This window comes from Talpa occidentalis, unplaced genomic scaffold (assembly GCF_014898055.3).
Source record: "Talpa occidentalis isolate TD23 unplaced genomic scaffold, MPIMG_talOcc4v2.1 talOcc4.12, whole genome shotgun sequence".
NCBI classification, from domain to species: Eukaryota; Metazoa; Chordata; class Mammalia; order Eulipotyphla; family Talpidae; genus Talpa; species Talpa occidentalis.
The window spans coordinates 71,981,264-72,000,654 of NW_023601212.1; the positions used below are offsets into that span (position 1 = coordinate 71,981,264).

General features: G+C 46.6%; 1 protein-coding gene across 2 annotated transcripts in view; it reads left to right on the forward strand.

Moving 5' to 3' along the window:
* The window catches only part of MAD1L1 (mitotic arrest deficient 1 like 1), a 358,952-nt gene that overhangs the window by 236,743 nt on the left and 102,818 nt on the right, over positions 1 to 19,391 (forward strand). For both annotated transcript variants that reach the window (XM_037506710.2, XM_037506712.2), the window contains exon 15: positions 6,851 to 6,941. In XM_037506710.2, coding sequence (XP_037362607.1) covers positions 6,851 to 6,941 — 91 coding nt within the window. The remainder of the gene's footprint in view (positions 1 to 6,850; positions 6,942 to 19,391) is intronic.

Genomic DNA, 19,391 nt, shown 5'->3' on the forward strand with positions numbered 1-19,391 from the left:
CTCACTGAATTTCTTGTCAATTCTAATTCCATGTTTTTGTTTAGGTTTTGGTCTTATTTTTTATTGATTTCTTGGGATTTTCTGCATAGGTAATATGTTGGTAATAGTCTTGGTGAATTTTAAATGTTCTGCAAGCTGTTTGCCTTGGTCACCTTTATTCGTGTTTTGCACCGGTTAAAACTTCAGCGTAATGTTGAAATGGAGCAGCAAGGGTGAGCATCTGGAGGGAAAGCACCCAGGCTTTCTGCATTTAGAATGATTCCAGCTGTAGGCTTTTTGTAGTTGTCTTTTATCGGGATATAGAAGTTCCCTTCTTGTTATTTCCGTATCATAAATAGGTGTTGACTTTTGTCAAATTCTTTTTTCCTTGAGTTAATTGATATGACTATGTGTTTTTCTTCTTCAGACTATCAATATGGGAGATTACATTGATTTGATTTTCATTTTTAAACCAGCCTGACATCACAAGATAAATCCTCCTTGGTTGCGTAATGTATTGTTCTTGTTGTGTACTACTGAACGGAATGTTTTCTGTATTCATATCCCTGGTGGATATTGGTCTGTAGTTTTTATTTCTTTATGTCCTTTTTTGGCTTTCTAGCAGCATAATGCTAACCTTATAAAATGAGTTGGGAAATGTTCCTTTTCCTTCTGTTTTCTGGAAGAGATATTGTGGAATTGGCATTACTTCTTCTTTGTTCCCAGTAAACCATCTAGCTCTGGATATTTCTGCTGTGGAAGGTTTTTAACAATTTCTTTAATAGTCAGGAAAGATTCAGGTTATGCATTTTACCTTGTATGATTATGGATAGATTGTAGATTCTATAGACTTGCGCTTTCTTTCTGACTTGTCAGGTGTATTTGTGAAGTTGTCAGATACACCTTTTTGGCTTGGTTGCGACTACAGAGCAAAGCTCATCCCTGATACTGTTACTTTGTGTCTTGTGTTTCTTTTGGGGGTCAGCCTTGCTGGAGGTTTAGGATTTAATTGGTCTTTAAAGAATGTGTTTTCTTTGATTTTTCCTTACTGTTTTTCTGCTTTCAATTCCATCAAATGCTATTCTTTATTCTATCCTTCTTAGTTTCTTAGGGTTGAAATTTAGATTATTGATTTAAGGTCTTGTTTTCTAATCTCAGCATTTAAGGCTACAGATTTTTCTCTAAACTCTTCTTCATTTGCATCTCACAGATTTTGATAATATATTCTCATTTTCATTCAGTTAAAAATACTTTCTAATTACATTAGTATTTTTTAAGTAATGTGTTATTTTGATGTGTGTTGTTACATTTCTAATGTTTGTAGATTTTCCTGATGCCTTTTTGTTATTGATACCTGGTTTAATTCCATTATGGTCTGCGAATGTGTTTATATAATTTCAGTTCCATTAAATTCGTTAAGATTTGTTTATCTTAATGAGTACATTCTCTATACTTAAAAGAAGGTGTATTGTGTAGTAATTGGGTGTATGTTCTATAAATTTCAATTAGATCTAATTGGCTGATGGTATCTTCTGTAGCCTTGCTCATCTTTGGTCTAAAATTTGCTAGTTACAAAGGAGCTTTGACGTCTCCAGATATACTGTGGGTTTGTCTATTTCTCCTCACAGTTCCGTCATTTTTTGCTTCATGTATTCTGAGACTCTTCTTTAGAAGTACATATATTTAGGGTTTTTGTGTCTTTTTGCTGAATTAACCCTTTTACATTTATGTCATATGTCTTGTGTTAATTGTCTGAAGTAATTATTTGATAGTAATGTAATTATTTGATAGTAATGTAGCCAGTGCAGCTTTCCTTCCTCTCTCCCTTCACCACGCCTTCCTTTCTTCTCTTTCTGCCTTCTTTACTTCCTGCTTTCCTACCTTTCTTCCTCTACAGATAGCTATTCATTTAAGAATAATTTTTAATTTACGGAAAAGCTACAGAGAGTTCCCGTATACTACTCATCTTTTTTTCGTCTCATGATTAACATCTTTTATTACCACAGTGCATTTGTCATTAGTTACTGTTAACATTTGTCATATGTTACTGTTAATTACTCTCCAACTTTTATTTGAATTCATCAGTTTGCCTATTTAATGTCCAATCCAGGGACCTCATTGATCATAGCTGTCTTATCTACCCTGCCTCCTCTGGCCTGTGATAGTTTCTCAGTCTTTGTTTTTATGATCAACAGTGCTGGCCAGGTGGCCTATAGAATGTGGCCAGTCAGCATTAGGCTGATGTGCTTCATGATCAAGCTGCCTAGTTTCCATTGTGTGAAGCTCAGGGAATGCAGGAGGAGAGAACAGCAGCTCACCATAATTCAGGCGCTGCCCCTTATCCACCTTTGCTGGGTATGCCTCATGCACATGCTGTCTACATTTTCTGTTGGTGGGAAAGAAAGGGTACCTTGTGTACTGCATCCCACTAGAACCCCAGAGAGGCTTTTTTTTTTAAGATTTTATTTATTTATGTATATATGAACTGGGGTATAGGCCAGAGGTGCGGGGGGTGAGAACAGTCACCAGAGACAGAGTGGGGAGCAGAACAAACAGATCTACTGAAATACACTGCTGAGGGGAGCAGCAGGCGAGACAGGAGAGGTCTGCTGCGCCATGTGGATTAGCTCCCCAGCTGTGAATCAAACTCATGCTGCAGTGGCTGTCAGTAGCTTGATAGCACTGAGATTTTAACTCCTGTGCCACCAAGGAGGCCCCCAGAGAGGCTTTTTAATGCACATGCTCCTTGTGAGAAAACAGTATGTGAAAGTGAGTGATTAGCCTAAAGACACACAGCAGTTATCTGGCTGAGCTGGGCCTGTTTTAGTCTGCTTAGGATTCTATAACCAAATGCCATTGATTAGGTGATTAAAAACAGAAATGTGGGGCCTCCCTGGTGGCCTAGGGGTTAAGTTTCAGTGCAATCACTGTGATGGCCCACTGCAGCAGCCTGAATTTGATCCCTAGCCAGGGAGCTAGCCCACATATGGCGTAGCAGACCCCTCCTGTCTTGCCCACTGCTCCCCTCAGCAGCGTATTTCAGTTGATCTGCCTGTTCTGCTTTCCACTCTGTCTCTGGTGAATCCTCTCACTACCCCACCCCCCCCTACGCCTGGCCTACACCCCAGTTCTTCAACACAAAAATAAATAAAATCTTTAAAAATAATAAAAACAGAAATGTGCTTTTTTATATTTCTGGATGCTAAAAGTCTAAAATCAATAGAACGTTGGTTTTTAGGAAGGGCCCTCTTTCTGCCTTGCAGAAGGCCACCTTTTCATTGTGTCCTAACATGATGAAGTGAGAGACAAGCAAGTGCTCCAGTGTCTCTCCTACAAAGGCACTTATTCCATCATGGGGCCCCAGCCCCTAAACTTCAGCTAACCCTCCTATCCTTTAAGGCCCCACCTGCAAATACCATTACATAGAACTTCAACATATGAAATTTGGGGGGCACAAGCATTCAGTCCCTAGCAGGATTCACCTCCTTGTTTGAATAATGCCATATCTGATGCTGTCAGCCGCTTTATGCACCAGGCTCCCCTGCAGGACCCCAACTTCCTTGTTTGGGGACATGCTCATCCATGCCTACAGTGAACCAGATGCCCTGCTCAGCTCTGAAACAAAGCAGCCTGTCTCATGAATGGTCTGGAGAAACCAAAGTGATGACATGATACCATAGCCTTGAACAGAGGTCAGGGTTGCCAGAGAATGAGGCCAGCAAGACAAAGCTGGGGACTCAGGCCAGAAGGCATCAACCTGGCAAGTGGCATCATAGACAGGGTGCTCTTCTCCCAGTGTGCCTCCAGTTCCATTGGCTGTCCTTGCTCCAGATCATTATGAGATCTTAGTCTCCTCAATTTCCCTGCTTTCTAGTGCATTATTCTTGCAAAAGTTTCTCAGAGTGTGTAATATATTTATTATAAATGCTTGAGGGTAGATAACAACTCCCCCTTTCTGGTTGATTTTGCCTGACATGCACCCCTGCTTTTTTTTTTGCCTTAGTCCTCTCAAGTAAATGATCTATCAGCCCAACTTTATCTGTCTGTCTCTGTCTGTCTGTCTATCATCATCATCTAATTATCTGCCATCTCTCTGTCTGCCCATCTACTTGTCCATTCACCCATCATCTCTTGTCTGTCTGTCCATCAGCTATCCCTCCATCTATTTATCATCTATCTGTCCATCTAACTACTTATCCATCCATCTATGTCTCTCATCTATCTTTATATGCATCTATTAACCTATCCATCTAGCCACATATCTGTCTACCTGTATGTCTGTCTTATCTAACATCTAGCTTACTATCTGTGTATATCCTCAATGTTTAAAAAAAAAACAAAAAACCCTATGCCATAGCTGATTGCATTGAACCATCTGAAGGCAAATCAGCATTCTTGAACAATTTTTTGCATTTTTAATCAAACACATGCACATACTTATTCATTCTCTCTTTTCCCCTTTCTCTTAGAAAGGTAACAGTTTACCTTAAAAGCAGGGGAGGAGAAAAAAGGAAAATATCATGTTTTAAAAATGCATAAACAAGTGTTATTTATGGGTTTATTTCCTGACAGCCAGGATGGATTATAGAGGCCATTTTATTAATGTGGCTGTAGCTGCACACATACACTTATTTTAATTTACCCTTCGAGAACATTGTGCTTATAATTCTCCAGAATCTGTAATACTTCGTTTTAAAAGGGGTCTTGCAAGGCTTCTATCCAGTATTTCCATAAGGTGCAAAAAACCTTTCGAATAAGGTGGGTTCATGGAGGTGGCCACATATCCCTCCCTCCAAGCATCTCGAGTTGTATCAGCACTGGAACCTGACTGCATGGATCTATAGGCCACCTTCCAGCTGTCATTTACCCTCTGCAAGCCTCAGTTTCCCCCTTTTAAGAATAAGTGTAGGAATGCTTCTCTAGTGGATTGGATGTAAACTGTAGGACAGTCAGCTTGCACTGGGTACTAGAATCCCTTTTCTGGCAGTCAGTCTTCCCACAATGCATGGCAGACCTCCCCCAACTGGCAGCTCAGGGCTAGTCTTTGCCTTGTGAGAGATGGAGTCACCCAGGGCAGTGCAGGGAGCTGCCCTGTAAAAGGCAGCTTGTTGCATTGTTGCAGAAACACCCGCATCAGGCAGTGGCAGGGTACTCTCAAGAGTGGGGGGGGGGGGTTGCTGACACCCTGAGGAGGGCAGTATGCAGTGTTGGGTATCACTTGTCAATTTGTACAAAGAAACTTGTGGGATTTTTCACTAGGATTGCTTTGATTCTACAGAATAGTTTGGGGAGCAGTGAAATCTTAACATCAAGTCTTTCACCCATAAACAAATAAATTTCTCCATATATTTAGCTTGCCTTTGATTTCTGTCAGCTTACCTGACAACCTTGCCATTACCAGTCTGCAGGCCTTTAGTGGCTGTCCTAATGTTATCACTACAGATGTCATGGTTTTGGGTGCTGCTATAAGTGATGTGTTCCAGGTACTTTTTTAAAATAACAATTTATGTATTTATTTATGCATAGAAGAACTGGAGTATAGACCAGAGGTACAGGGGGAGAGATTCACCAGAGACAGAGTGGAAAGCAGAACAGGTGGATTTACTGAAATACACTGTGAAGGGGAGCAGTGGGCGAGCTGTGCCGTATGTGGCTTAGCTCCCTGGCCAGTGATCAAATTCATGCCATAGCAGCAATAACGCTGAGACCTAACCCCTATGCCACAAGGGAGGCCCTCCAGATACTTTCTGTTACTGATTCCCAGTTTAATTTCATTATGGTCACAGAACATATTTTGAATTGCTAAAATCCTTTTCAGTATATAGAGTATCCTTTGGCCATGCGTGAGGTCTGTCTTTGTGAATAATTTGTGTCCACTAGAAACCTGTGTGTTCTGCTATTGTAGTGGGACTGATGCTTATAAACATCAGTTAGCCGAGTGGGTTGTTAGTGTTTAAGTCTACTTTCTCCTTCTGGTTTTCTTCTAATTATGTCAATTATTGAACGAGTGACGTTGAAATCTCTGTAACTGTTTCTCCTTGAAGTTCTCTAGATTTGGCTTCATCTCTTTTACAGTCCCTCTTTTACTGTGTAAATGTGTGGGACTGTTCTCTCAATTATCTGACCTCTTGTTATGAAATGTTCTGAGTGCTGCTCTTTGCCCTGAAATTAGCAGATTCTTCCATCTGGTCTGTCTGTTCTTAGTGTTCTCATGTTATGTCTGTGCCTTCTAATACAAAGTCCTTTTCTGTTGACAGTATGTAATTGAGTTGCTTTTTAATTCATTTTTATAGTGTCTCTACCTTTTAATTGAGGGTGTTTAGATCATTTACATTTAATGTGATTCTGATGTTACTATGTTTGATCTTATCATCTTATATTTTCTACTTGTTGCAGCTCTTCTTCATTCCCTTCTTGATTTTCTGCCTTATTAATTTAATTGATCATAATTTTTTATGATTCCATCTTACTCTTTTTTTTTTTTTTTTTTTTTGCTTTTTAGCTGTAACTCTGTTTTGTTATTTTAGGGTTGCTTCAGGCTGTACAGTATACCTGTACAATATGTTGCCTTCTGAGAGTAGACAAAAGGCACAGGACACACACAGGTCCCACATGTATCTAGAGGGATCTGGGTAATTCTCCATACTTCCTTTGAGCATGGATGATAGGCAGAACCTTCTTCATCTGAACAGATGCTGCTTGTGCATGTATCCTGTGCTTGCATATTTTTATGGCCTTTTCTTAATGTCATTCCCAGCAGCATAGTTAACACAATTTATTGTAACCTTTCACCTTTTCTTCACCCAGAAAGTAGGACAGTTCCATTGTTGGCTCTTGTTGATGCCCTATCACAGTCTTATTCTCCTTGTAGGATGAAGATTGAAGAACTTGAAGGGGAGAGGAGTCGTTTGGAAGAAGAGAAGAAGGTTCTGGAAGCACAGCTTGAGAGGTTCACCCTGCAGGTGAGCACTAGCAGGCAGTGCTGGTGTTTCACACCAGACAAACCCCAACCTCCTGTTTTCTTTGTTGATTTGAATGCAAATGGTTCCTCAACCCATAAATAGCCAGTTTTCTGACTCATCTGACTACACTAAATCTCTCTCACCCCTGGCTGTTGAAAGTGTCCCAGAGCCCAGCAGAGAGGATGCCCTACCATAGGCTTGTCGTCATCTTCATCCATGGGTGTCGTTCCCTCCTCCGCTGCTGGCCACATGCCCACTATCCGTCTGGTATCTCTCTTGCAGGGGCTGATGTGATGGGAATGTATGGAATGTGGGGTGCCCAAGGAGACCTATGTCTGGTCTAGGTGTTCAAACCCAATTCTTCCTACCTGTGATCCTGATGTTGGACCACTGTTTATATTTTGCTTTGTATTTGTTTATCTCCTCCTGTCTAAATTGTTCCATGGCAAGAAACGGGCAGGCTTACCATTACCCAAACTTTGGACAGACCATTGATTTTATCTTGACACCTATTAGAGGCAAATCAAATCTCTCTTTTATTACCAATGCCTGGAGATGGGAGAAGTGACAACTTTGATAAAATGTGGTGCCGTGAGCTACTCTGGACTGTGCACAGCTCAGGACCTGTCATCTTGTGAGGTTTAATTGGACTGTTGTTCTTGGATAGAGAGCTGGGCTGCTGGCAGGTGAGTCCTGATGCCCGTGTTAAAGTGGGCTTGGGAATGTCTTCCCGGCTATTTAGCCCAGCACAGTCTGAGATCGTGGCTGCATGACTTGGCTCACTTCCTTTTTCCCCCTATTTCTGGGCTTTAAGACCTTTCAAAGGAGTCCAGCAGTGACTCCTGGCCAGGGTGTTGAGGGTGCTAGGTGAGTGCTATGTCCAGCGGCTGTTACTTTCTCAGGTATTACTGTGTAAGGAATGGGGTGGGCAGTGCCTAGCCTGGCCTGCATCCCTAGTGGCATGAGTGATGTTGACTGGATTTCTATGCTCAAAGTGGGCCTTGAGCACAGTGGGAGACCCTGTGTGGTACTGGAGCTTGCTTCTGCCAAAGGGGGTTGCCTGGAGAAGGTTCAGGTCCTTGTCTATGTGACTTTGCTCTCAGCATCCAAGTCTCCCATCCACTGTGTGTATGAGGAGTGGGGAACCAGCTGACACCAGCTGCATGTAGCCCAAAGTTTTCCTTCAAGCTTTGGTGTGTGAGCAAGTGCCCACATGTGGCTAAGAGGGCACTGCATGTGGGATCTGCTTTCTTTCCTACTGGTGGAGCAGATCCTGGTGTTCTTAAGTTTCCACATCAAAAATGGGAGACACAGAAGAATAGGGGCATCTCGATAGCCATGTTGCTCCTTTTGCTCCTGGAGGTAGATAGTTTGGAGCCACACTTTGGGTAGGGGTCAGGGGTCAGGTGAGGACACTGGCTCACAGTTGATGCCCCCTGAATGCTCATGTCACTTGCTGTTGCACCCTCCTCCCCTTCACCTGTGTATCTGGATCTACTGGTCTCAGGAAGCAGCAGGAGAGTCCATGATGGCTTCTGGTATCCTGGCCCTAGGCCTTAGTGGAAACAGTATATGGCTCATTATCCTTCCCACCCCTGTCCAGTGCACTTTCTCTGTATGGACCTCAGAACTGTATCCAGATTGGCCTAGACTGAAGAGGGCTCCCTTAGAATCCAGCACCACCACGTGCCTTGATGGAGCAGACTGCTGGAGTGCTCCGTGGACAGACACCTTCTCCTGCTCGCCTCCTTCCCTCTGGAGGAGTCTTCAAGTTGGACTGCTTCAAGGAAGATTGATTAAAATCAGCTGCAGTTTGACTTAATTGGGAACATATGCTTGGAGAGGGCGCTTGACTAGTTAGAACTTTTTGTAATTAGTTCACAGCTGGTCGGCAAGGAAACAAACCCCAGTTAATGTGCAAGAGCTGGGTGTATGCCCCTTCAGCGCTGGACTGGGGGGCAGGCCTGTGAGCAAGACCCCGTGCCACCTCCCCCATGGTGTTTGGCATGTCTGCTTGAGGGGGTCCTTGCTCTTCCCAGGCTCAGCAGGGTGACCTGTTATTTCTCATATAGCACCCGTGGGACTGCACGCCAGCTGTCAGGAAGCCAGTGCTTAGAGCTACAACTGCTTTCATGTCACATAGGCCCCCAGTTTCTGATAGGAGGCCAAGACTACGTAGCCAGCACTTGCATGGCGAATGCAGACACACCATGTTTTAGAGGCAGAATGGGGGTTAACATGTCACCATGTTCTTAGTAAAGACTGAATTGAGCAAACTCATGGGATGCCTGGGCCAAGAACAGGGGAAGTTCTTGGTACCTGCTATTGCTGTAGGAGTCAGGGCTCAGAACCCAGACCCCTAGTGGACAAGTGGGAAACACCTCCGATTCCCAGGCCTGTAACCATGGGCTCCCCAGCTTTTCCCAGTGCCCCTGCCCAAGTCCAACAGTCTCTCACTTTCTTCCTACCCTTGGACTCTCTCAGGCTTACCCCATCCCACCTAGGTTTTCCAAAAGGAAGACAGTGGTTAAGGGGCCATATGTCATTTGTTCTGACCAATCTCCAATGGCTTTTTACCCAAGCAGGTGGGCGTGCCTTGGCTTATCCCTCACCAGCCGAGTCCCAGGACACAGTCGGCTCATCTGGGACATGGAACTGATGCCACTTCCCTATAGGGTGGTTCCCAGCCATCACACATCTAGTGCATATAGTCACTGCTGCTGCCATTATTATAATGAATAACACCACCACTACCCATGTACACGGATGCATATGTGGTTTTCCACATCTGTGTTTCTGATGAACCCCTGAGGTACGTGGCCTAGAGAGCTTCTCTGTCAGACACCCTCACCTGGGCTGGCCACCGCCAGTGTGACAGCCACTCCTCTGGTGAGGAAGCACAGCCTGGTCAAGCTCTCATGCTTTGTGCCCTTGTCCTGGGCCCAGCCCACTTCTCAGAGGTGATGCCAACATGCAAACCAGCCCTTCCGGGTTTTGCCAACATTTTGATGAACATTCTTAAACATATAGGAAAGTTGAAAGAATTTTAAGTGAACATCCATGTATCTCCCACCTATATCCTGCCACCGACGTTTACTATGGTTGCTTGATGACGTCTCTGTCCATCCCTCTTCCAGTCAGCAATTCATTTTATTTTCAGCTCAAAAATGATTAAGCAGAATTTATCTTTGGCCCTCAGCATTGCCTAATCACAGTGCTTATTCATTCAGGCAGGTTGGTGTTGGGGGGGGTAGAGCCCCTTACTTGGAGAAGTCCCCTCGGGGCTTCCGGAGCCAGGCCTGGCCCCATCTGCTTCCCCATCCTTGGCAGGGTGGGACTGCCCCACAGCCAGCCTGCACTGCTGCTCAGGAAAGCGACCAGACTAGCAGCCCAGTGACATTTAAAATAAGTGTATCTTTTTTGGAAATGGAGTGGGTAGAAAATTGCTGGGTTCCCTGTGAGCGGAAAGCTCACGGTGCCCGTGGAGACTGTCCCCACTCCCAGCCCTGCGTCACCAGGCTCATAGCGCTGTCTAATCATAGACTCCCCGGCCTCCGCCTGCTTCCTTTTTCCAAATACACGGGGCAGGGATGGACCTTCGCTGTGTCTCATACCTCGTTGCCCTCTCATTTTCAATGTGGTGACACCCCCAGATCCCTGGTCTACTTTCCACATGGCAGACCCCATTTGAAGCCCTACTGGCTCCCTCCTCTGCAGGGTCCTGCCAGCCTGTTACCCTGGGGACCTGTAGCATCCTCTGTCCCTGTTCCCACTTATTCCCACCTGGTCACACTGAGCAGGGAGTCCAGAATCCAGAGTAGGCCTGACCTCTCCACAGACTCCTCTTGTCTCAGTTGTGCATGTGAGGACTCTGGCTGCTGCTCAGCCCATTGGGCATGTCCCACCCCTGACTGGTTAGATTTCTTCTTGATCATCTACTCCTTATACTTCTGGAATGTCCTCTGGGCATTGCTTCCTGCTGGAGATACCTGGACTTGGGGTGAGGCCAGAGATTGTTCCATGCTGGATAGGTTATGTCCCCCAGGTAAAGAAGTCTGGTACCCTCAAGGCCTGATGTCAGTCTGAAGGTCGCATGCTCAGTGTCAGCATACCTACCAAAGTGCAGGGTGCTGGGTGAAGGTAGCATTGGCCATTGCTGCACTGTAGGATGGCGCTGGCTGGGGGCACCCACCTCTACTACACACATACCGACCCCTCACTGGAAGACCAGTGGAAGTACCATCCGGGAATTACCCTGCCGGGAGTTTTTGTTGACTCTTAAGGCACTGAGAAAGTGGTGCAATGAAGCTGCAGGATGTGCTGCCGTATGGGGAACAGGGTGACAACCACCCCTCCAACATCCCTGATAGAGGTAAAGGCCCATCCCTGCCCTGCTCAGCTTCCATTTTTGCCCTGAAAGCCTGGAGTGTCTGTGAGAAGACCCAGTCCACTGCTTCCCTCACTCCACCCACCACTGTGGGAGCAGGAAGAGCTACAGGAGCTCAGGTTGAGTCTTTCAGGACAGCCAACGCATGCTACCTTTAGTCCAGCCTTTCCTTCCCTGCCCCTCCCACATCTCACCTAGCACCCTCTGGGCTCCCATCCCTTCCTCTGAGCCTTGGCTGACCTGTGTGGTGCCCACACCCTGGGATCTACTTGTGGGTCAGCCCTTTCCACTGGATATAAGCTCTGAGGGCAGAGACCTTGCCTGGATCACCTGGACAGCACCAGTCAGGGTTCACTGGCTATGAACCTGTGAGATCACCGTGGGGCAGTGCAGGCAACAGAATAGACTGCTCTGGGGGGCTCTGGGGCAGCAGGTCTAGGTATGCACTCTGTCTGGCACTGCGTGGACGCTTGATCCCAAGTGAGCCACTTGACCTCCCAGTTCCACCGTTCATTTGAAAAGTGAGGATGAAGGGCCTGCTTCCTTGGGTAACTGTGAGGATTAAGCAAATTGTGCATATAAAGCATTCGTGTAGCTCCTCTCAGAGAAACTTCTTTGAACTGCTAGTTATTCTTTTCTTCCTGTCTTTCATTTTTCACTCAAAGTGCAAACTATTCTGCACCTTGGTTTTTCTACTTAATGCATTTGGGAGATCTCTCCCTTTAGTATGTGGTGTCTTGTTTATTTTTACACAACCAGTGCTATTTCACATATGTGCCGTAATTTATAACCTCTCGGCTAGTACTGGAAATGTAACTAGTCTTCCCTTTTCTATCACCATGAACAGGGCTGTGGAGGGTGTCCTGTATATGGGATTTCCAGTGTGTCTAAGTCACTATGTAGAATAAATTTTCAGAAGAGAGAGGATGGATCAAGGGGTACCTGCATATATTTTTGACAGATGCCACCACATAGTTCTTCACTGGGTTTTGTTAACATACACTGTAATGGTGTAGGACAGTGTTATATCAGCATCCTGTGAGAGTGCTGGTTTCTGCATAGCTTCATCAACAATGTCCCATCAGGCTTTTAGATTTTTCTGGTGTGAAAAGTGAGAAGGAATAGTTTGTTGTCTTTTTTTTTTTTTTAAAGATTTATTTATTTATGAATACAAGAGCTGGGGTACTGGCCAAAGGTTTGAGGTGTGAGAGGATTCACCAGAGACAGAGTGGGGAACAGAACATGCAGACTGACTGAAACACACTGGTGAGGGGAGCAGCGGGCGAGACAGGAGAGGTCTGCTGCACCGTGTGGGTAGCTCCCTGGTCAGCCGGGGATTGAACTCATGCTGCAGACAGCTTCATAATGCTGTGCTTGACCCCTTGTGCCACCAGGGAGACCCTAGCTTGGTGTAGTTTTAACCTCCAATCCTTTTATCATGAATGAGAGTGAGGATTTTTTTTTTTTTAAAGATTTATTTATTTACTTATACAAGCACTGTGGGTACAGCCAGAAGCGCGGGAGGGTGAGAGAATTCACCAGAGACAGAGTGGGGAACAGAACAGGCAGACCGAGGAAATACACTGCTGAGGGGAGCAGCGGGCGGCAGGAGAGGTCTGCGCGCCATGTGGGACCCTCGCCCGGTGGCTGGGGATTGAACTGGTGCTACAGAGGCTGTGGGCAGCTTCGCAACCCAGCGCTCAACCGCTGCACCACCGGGGAGGCCCGAGAGTGAGGATTTTTTAAGATGTTTTTAGTATTAATATCTTTGGTTCATTTTCCTAATGAAATGTTGATCATTTTCTTATTTATTTCTTGGAGCTCTTTGTGTATTAAGGAGTTTGCTTGAGGTTTTTTGTTTTTTGTTTTTTAAGATTTATTTATTTTCACAGAAGAGCTGGGGTACAGGCCAGAGACGCAGGAGGGTGAGGGGATTCACCAGAGACAGAGTGGGGAGCTGAACAGGCAGACAACCGAAATACACTGCTGAGGGAAGAAGCAGGCACGACAGGAGAGGTCTGCCATGCCATGTGGGAATCTCCCTGGCCGGCCAGGAATCGAACCTGGGCTGCAAGGCTGTGGACAGCTTCACAGCGCTGCGCTCAACCCACTACGCCACTGGGGAGGCCCTTGAGGTTTGTTTTTTTTTTTTTTTTCCAAAACCAGGCAGAATTTTTAATATTTCAGTTTTTGTGTATATAAGGTATATATCTGCCTTTTTGGTTTTTAGTCTCTGGGTTTTGGTTTATTTTATTTCCTTTCTCATGTGAAGGTTAGAAAAGAATTCTCTATGGTTTCTTTTGATAATTCTTATAGCTTAATTTTTATATTTAAAACTGATTAATTTAGAATTTGCATTTGGTTTTTTATAAGATCTGAGTTTAATGTCAACCTTTTTATTTTAAAGATTTATTTTTATTTATACAAGAACTGGGGTACAGGCCAGAGGCAAGGGAGTGTGAGAGGATTCACCAGTGGGGAGTAGAACAGGCAGACGGACCGAAGACACTGCTGAGGGTAGCAGTGGGCGAGACAGGCGAGGTCTGCTGGGCCATGTGGGTGTCAACCTGGCCAGCTGATAATCGAGCCTGCACTGCAGAGGCTGCAGACAGCTTCATAGCACTGCGCTCAACCCGCTGTGCCATCGGGGAGGCCCTAATGTCAACCTTTAAAAAAAAAAAAAAGTTTCTAGTAGCCCCAAAATCACTCCTTGTAAAGTCTGTCTTTTCCTTTCTGGTTTGTGATGCCACCTCCCTGTGTGTTGTGTTCCCATATGTCTTTAAGTCTGTTCTTGTCTGTCTGTTTTTCTAAGTCCTTGACTGAGATCAAGGGCCAATTCTTGGTTGTTCTAATTATTGTTCAGCATTTCAGTATCTGATGTTTCTTGTGCTCCCTCTGTGACTCTTCTTCATCAGGATCTTCTCAGCGACTCTTGTTTGGGACTTTAGAATAAGTATGTTTACTCCTTCTCTACTAATCAGTTTAGAATTTTACTGGATTTTGTAAAACATGAAAATGAACTTCTAGAAACAGATCACAAGCTTGTTGCTTGTGTCTTTGTTAGCTGGGGTCCTCTCCCATATCCCATTGGAACATGTTGGAACTATGTGTTTATCTCATACAATTCTTACTGGATTCACTTCTCTGCATTGTGTGTTTGTCTTATTGTCACTGAGCCTTCCTTTCCTTGCCTTCACTGCTGCCGTTCATAGACACAGACTCTCGGTTCCCCCTGTGGGGTCTGTCACCTAGTTTCTGGTGGCTATCTGCTTTTTCATACTTGGAGGAAGTAAGCATTGTGCGGGCTTCCCTGGCCTGGGGCTCATCATCTGGTCCCCAGTCCTTCCTACCTCAGGCACGCCTTCTTGAATGTTCTATGTAAAACAAGATACAAAATGAAAGGGGGGAAAGCTCCAACCCCCACTTAGGTGGCACGCAGGCTCCTCATGTTTATTAACACAGGACTAAAAAAAGCCAGCTCGCTGATGTGCATTTGTGTGGAGAAATTTCCACAGGCGCTGATTTCTTTTCATTTTTTTTCTGATAAGGATGACACATCCTGAATATTAAGGCCCTTATCTCCCCATGGGCCTTTGGGTCTGCCAATCCTCAGGGGCCCCAGCTTCCCACCTTCTTGCTGGGAGCTGGTGCCAGTGGGCATATTATCAGACCCCTCATCATGAGGGATGAGACTGCAGGACGCCCCCCAGGATCCCATTGAGTGACTGGCTGAGGCTCTTTTCACCTTGTGATCCTTAAAACTGGTCCGACCTTTGCCACTGGCCACACACTGGACCCACAAGGTCCCCGACACAGTAAGCAGTGCCATCGCTAGCCACAGGTGTCTGTGCATCTTGGTGTCAGTGTCCACACTGGCACTCAGTGCTGAGTGGCTTCCACCTTGACCTTCTGGAACTGTGTACTGTGATTTCTTTCTCTCCATGTGGTCCTTGTGGTTTTTAAATGGAAAAGTAGGAGACCCAGCACTCTACAAACCTAGAAAATAAGCATGGTTAAAAAGTAATATCTAATTGTCACTTTTAAGCAACTTGTTTTTTTTCTTATGGCGGATCATGGAATGTTACAGCCACGGAGAGAGGAGGCATGGGGTGCTACATGCCCTCACTAACATGTGTCTTAGACTCATGCCTTAGCCACTGAGCCAGTCAGCACAGAAGCAGGGAGGGCAAAGGTGGGTCCAGTGCACAGAGTCCATCCTCAGAAACAGCACAGCACACTGGGAACCCCCAGTCAGGTGCAAGCTAAGGTGTCCAGCAGAACAGTCCAGTCAGTCCAGCAGGGCACCCCTTGGCAGAGCGCTTGTGTTCACGCTGGGAACAGATGCCCTAAGCCTCTGGGAACACACCTGTTCCCATCCTGGGGTCCAGGATCTTCTGCTGTACCCAGCTATTCTACATCTTCTGTTCAAACCATTGAATTTCCAAGACCAGAAAACTTGAGATTGGCAGAAATAAAACCAGCTGAGGGAGCCCTGGGATTCTTATTCCTCAGAGATGATCTTAGTACTTAACTAACCTCATGCCTAGAATTCAGTCCATGGGGGGTGGTGGCTCCCCTTCCCATGAAGCCAGCACCCTGGATCTGCCCTTGCACAGCTCTCTCCCTCCAGCCTCCCTTTGTGTGGATCAGCCTGCTTCTGTTTCCTGAGACCTGGCCAGGGTATTGCCTTAGCCCGCTGGATGGGGCATCTGAGGACTGTCATGGCTCCCCTCTGTTGTGGGAGAATGGCCACTCTCCTGTTCCTGCTAGCTTTGCCTGATTTCTTCTGAAAGTTGTCACTCATAGTCCTTTGTGCAGACACACTGGGTGTCAGCCTGGCTGGTGGGCCATCGCCCTCCTGTTCTGGGGTTTCTTCTGCTCCAGCCTTGAGACCATGGAGGCGAACACAGGCTCAGCTGAGTATAGTTATCCATGGCACCTCTGCCTTGCTGTGGAGTTTGGTCTTATCCTGAGAGACAGAGACAGAGAAAAGGAGGTGGTAAGAGTTGTCAGGGTCCACAGGAAGCAGCCCCATGGGAGCAGCCTCATGAGGAGACATGCTTGGTCTCCTCCATGGCTGAGGAAGGGTAGGCAGAAGTTACCCAGAGGGCTTGAGTGTGTTCCCAGGCTGCCCAGGGAATGTATCATTTGACTGTTTCCCATGATCGTATCGTCTTCTTTGAGACAAGAACCACTGTTCCACAAAAAAGTACCAGCCACTACTGCCATGATGTTCACGAGAAACAAATCCTAGATGTTCTACCTGTGAGGACCAATACCTTGGTGAAAATGAGCTCCTGTTTTAATTTGAGCTTCCTGGCAGAAGGAAGTTTCCCAGCAAGAAAGGAAATTCTCATCAATTACACAGTTCCTCTTACAGAAAGGAGGTTTCATGGACAAGACACTAAATTCTAAAAGAACCATCTCATGGGGCTCTCTGATGCTCCACCACGGGTACCGTCACTGCTGTTAAGGGCACCTTTGTTCAGCTACACGACTCTGCTAATCTGCCCTATATCTACACCCAAAGGAACTGTAAGCGGGGTCTGAAAGAGATACTTGTGCACCATGTTTACAGCAGCATTATCCACAGCAGCCAAGAGGTGGAAACAGCCCGAGTGTCATCCACAGATGAACTGATAAACAACATGTATTCCATCCAGACAGTGGAATGTTATTCAGCCTTAAAAAAGAATGGAGTTTTGATATGTGGGTGAGCCCAGAGGACTTAAAGCTGAATGAAATAAGCCAGACACAGAAGGACAAACACTGTGGATTCCACTTACATGAGATCCCTGGAGGAGTCAGACTCTTAGAGACAGGGAGTAGATGGTGGGGGCCAGGGGCTGGGTTTTGGGGGTTGGGGAGTTAATATTTACTGGGGATAGAGTTATTTTCATGTTGGGAAGATTGGAGAGTTCAGTGGATGGAGGGTGGTGATGGTAGCACAACAGTGGGAAGGTGCTTCATGTCACTGAACTGGACATTTAACCTTTGTTAAAATGGTAAATGTAGTGTGTTATGTATTTTACCACAATTCCATAAAAGAATTTTTTAAGCAACTGTGTTGAGCAGCTTCTGGTGAGACTGGCCTGAGAGGCAGGAGAAGCATGGTCCCTCTGCCTATGGTGAGTGGCAGGGTGGCCACTGCTCAGACCTGTTTTCTGCCTGCTGATCCTTCACCTCAGGCTTTGTGCCAACTCATACCGGCTTAGCAAAGATGGATTTAGGCTTCAGGGGAATGTTTGCTCTCTATAATAGGGAGATCATGACAGCCGAGGCCACCTAATTTCAAGAGCTTCTGCTCATCCACCCGGCCAAGCAGTGATAGGGTTCACTCAGTTAGCAGTCCCATGACTGTTGTGGAATGGCCATGGGGATAAGGGAAGGTTCCAGAAATAACACCCTTCAGACTGTGGCCAGGCAAGCAGGTCCCCTCTTTCATGACTTTCAGTCATGAAAGTGGCTTTCAGTGCCCAAATGAGCAGCTGGTGCCTCGTGGGCTCTCACCACACATTGCCCTGAGGCAGTGGGGGCCTCATGAGAGGCCCAGCCTATGGAGAGAGCAGTAGTTGTGCTTGTCAGCCGGTGAGGAATGTGGGCAGCTGTGCCAGGGTTTGTCTCCAGTTGTCCATGGTCACCTGTCCCTCTCACCTACATCTGCCATCCCCAGTCTGGAGTTTTGCTGAAGGTACCACCAGGGCTCTGGTGGGCAGCCCAATGGAGATAGCTGGTAGGCTACATAGGTCACAGTTTCAGCTAAGACAATGACCTGGACCAAGACCACCACTGTCATCTGCCTGAATGACCACCATCCTACCCTTCCTAACTGCTAGAATTGTCTTTCCTCCTATCACACTGTTTACCACCTCTCTCAGCAACTCTGAGGGAATCTGGGTGGAAGTCAGTGGTATGCCCTCTCCTGGGCTGTGTGAAGCACAGTGCTGATTAGAGCTGAGGTCAGGGGAGCGTTAATGAGAACACGCAGGCCAGTGAGGCAGCGTAGAAATTGAGGCGATGAGGTTTCCAGCTTCACCTCGTCTGGAGTGGAGACAGACAGGAACCGTCTCAGGGCTCTGCTTTGTGCTCCGCCGCCCTGTCTCCCGCCTGCCGGGGGCAGTGTCTGAGGAGCCACTCAGGATCTCCCAGCTGTGGCAGGCAGAGCCAAATCCAACTCAAGCTGGTGGCCCTGGAGTTGACCTGCCCAATGGCCTGGTATTGCCCAGTGTCCAGCTCCAGGGTACATGTCTACCTGGTGAGGACTTTGTTATGTCCTTGTAGAACTCACCCAACAGTCTGTGCTGGCCCCTCCCCAAATCAAGAGGCATCGGATAACCAGATACCAGAGAACTCTATCTTCTGTCAAGCTGTCCCTCTGCCACCTTGGGGACTGTCTGAGCCCGTGGGTGACTTGGGCAGGAGATGCCAGAAGGCACTTTGGTTTTCTTGGAGTTTGCTTCCACGTGAACAATGGTGGCAGAGAAGAAAGGGCACTAGAGAAGAAGCAGAATTGTCTGATGGGGCCCCTGGTTCTGCCCCTACTGACCAACATTGACACGGTAGGCAGCCTCCTACAGACTTAGGCCCCCAGGACAGGTAATGCTGTCCCAGCCCAGTTCTTAGCCCTTATGGAGTCCCATGCAAGAGTCAAGGATGTTGCCTCTGAAAGGACCCCATAAGCTTTGCCAGTTCTGATGTTCTTTTGGCTTCTGAGCCCTGGCCCTCAGTGGCCCCACCTACCATGTTGGGATGATAGCTCTTTGCTTTGTCCAGACCCTGAGGGAGGTGGGGAGCAGTAAAGGGATGCCCACTCTCACTGGGCTCTGCTGTGGCCATGGAGGTGGGGAGGGTTAGTTGGGGGTGCTGCCAACTGTCTCCTGTCCCCAGTGACCACCTAGGGCTCTGAGGTTAGCCTAAAGCTGTTCCAGTCTTGGTGTGTGCTAGACTGGCCCTGTCCCTCCCAGTTTACTTGGGGCCATGAAGGCAGGCTCCTCCAGCTACTCAGGGCCACCAGCCCTTTCCTTGCTGTCTCTGCCCTCCCTCTTTAGTATGCCACACCTGAC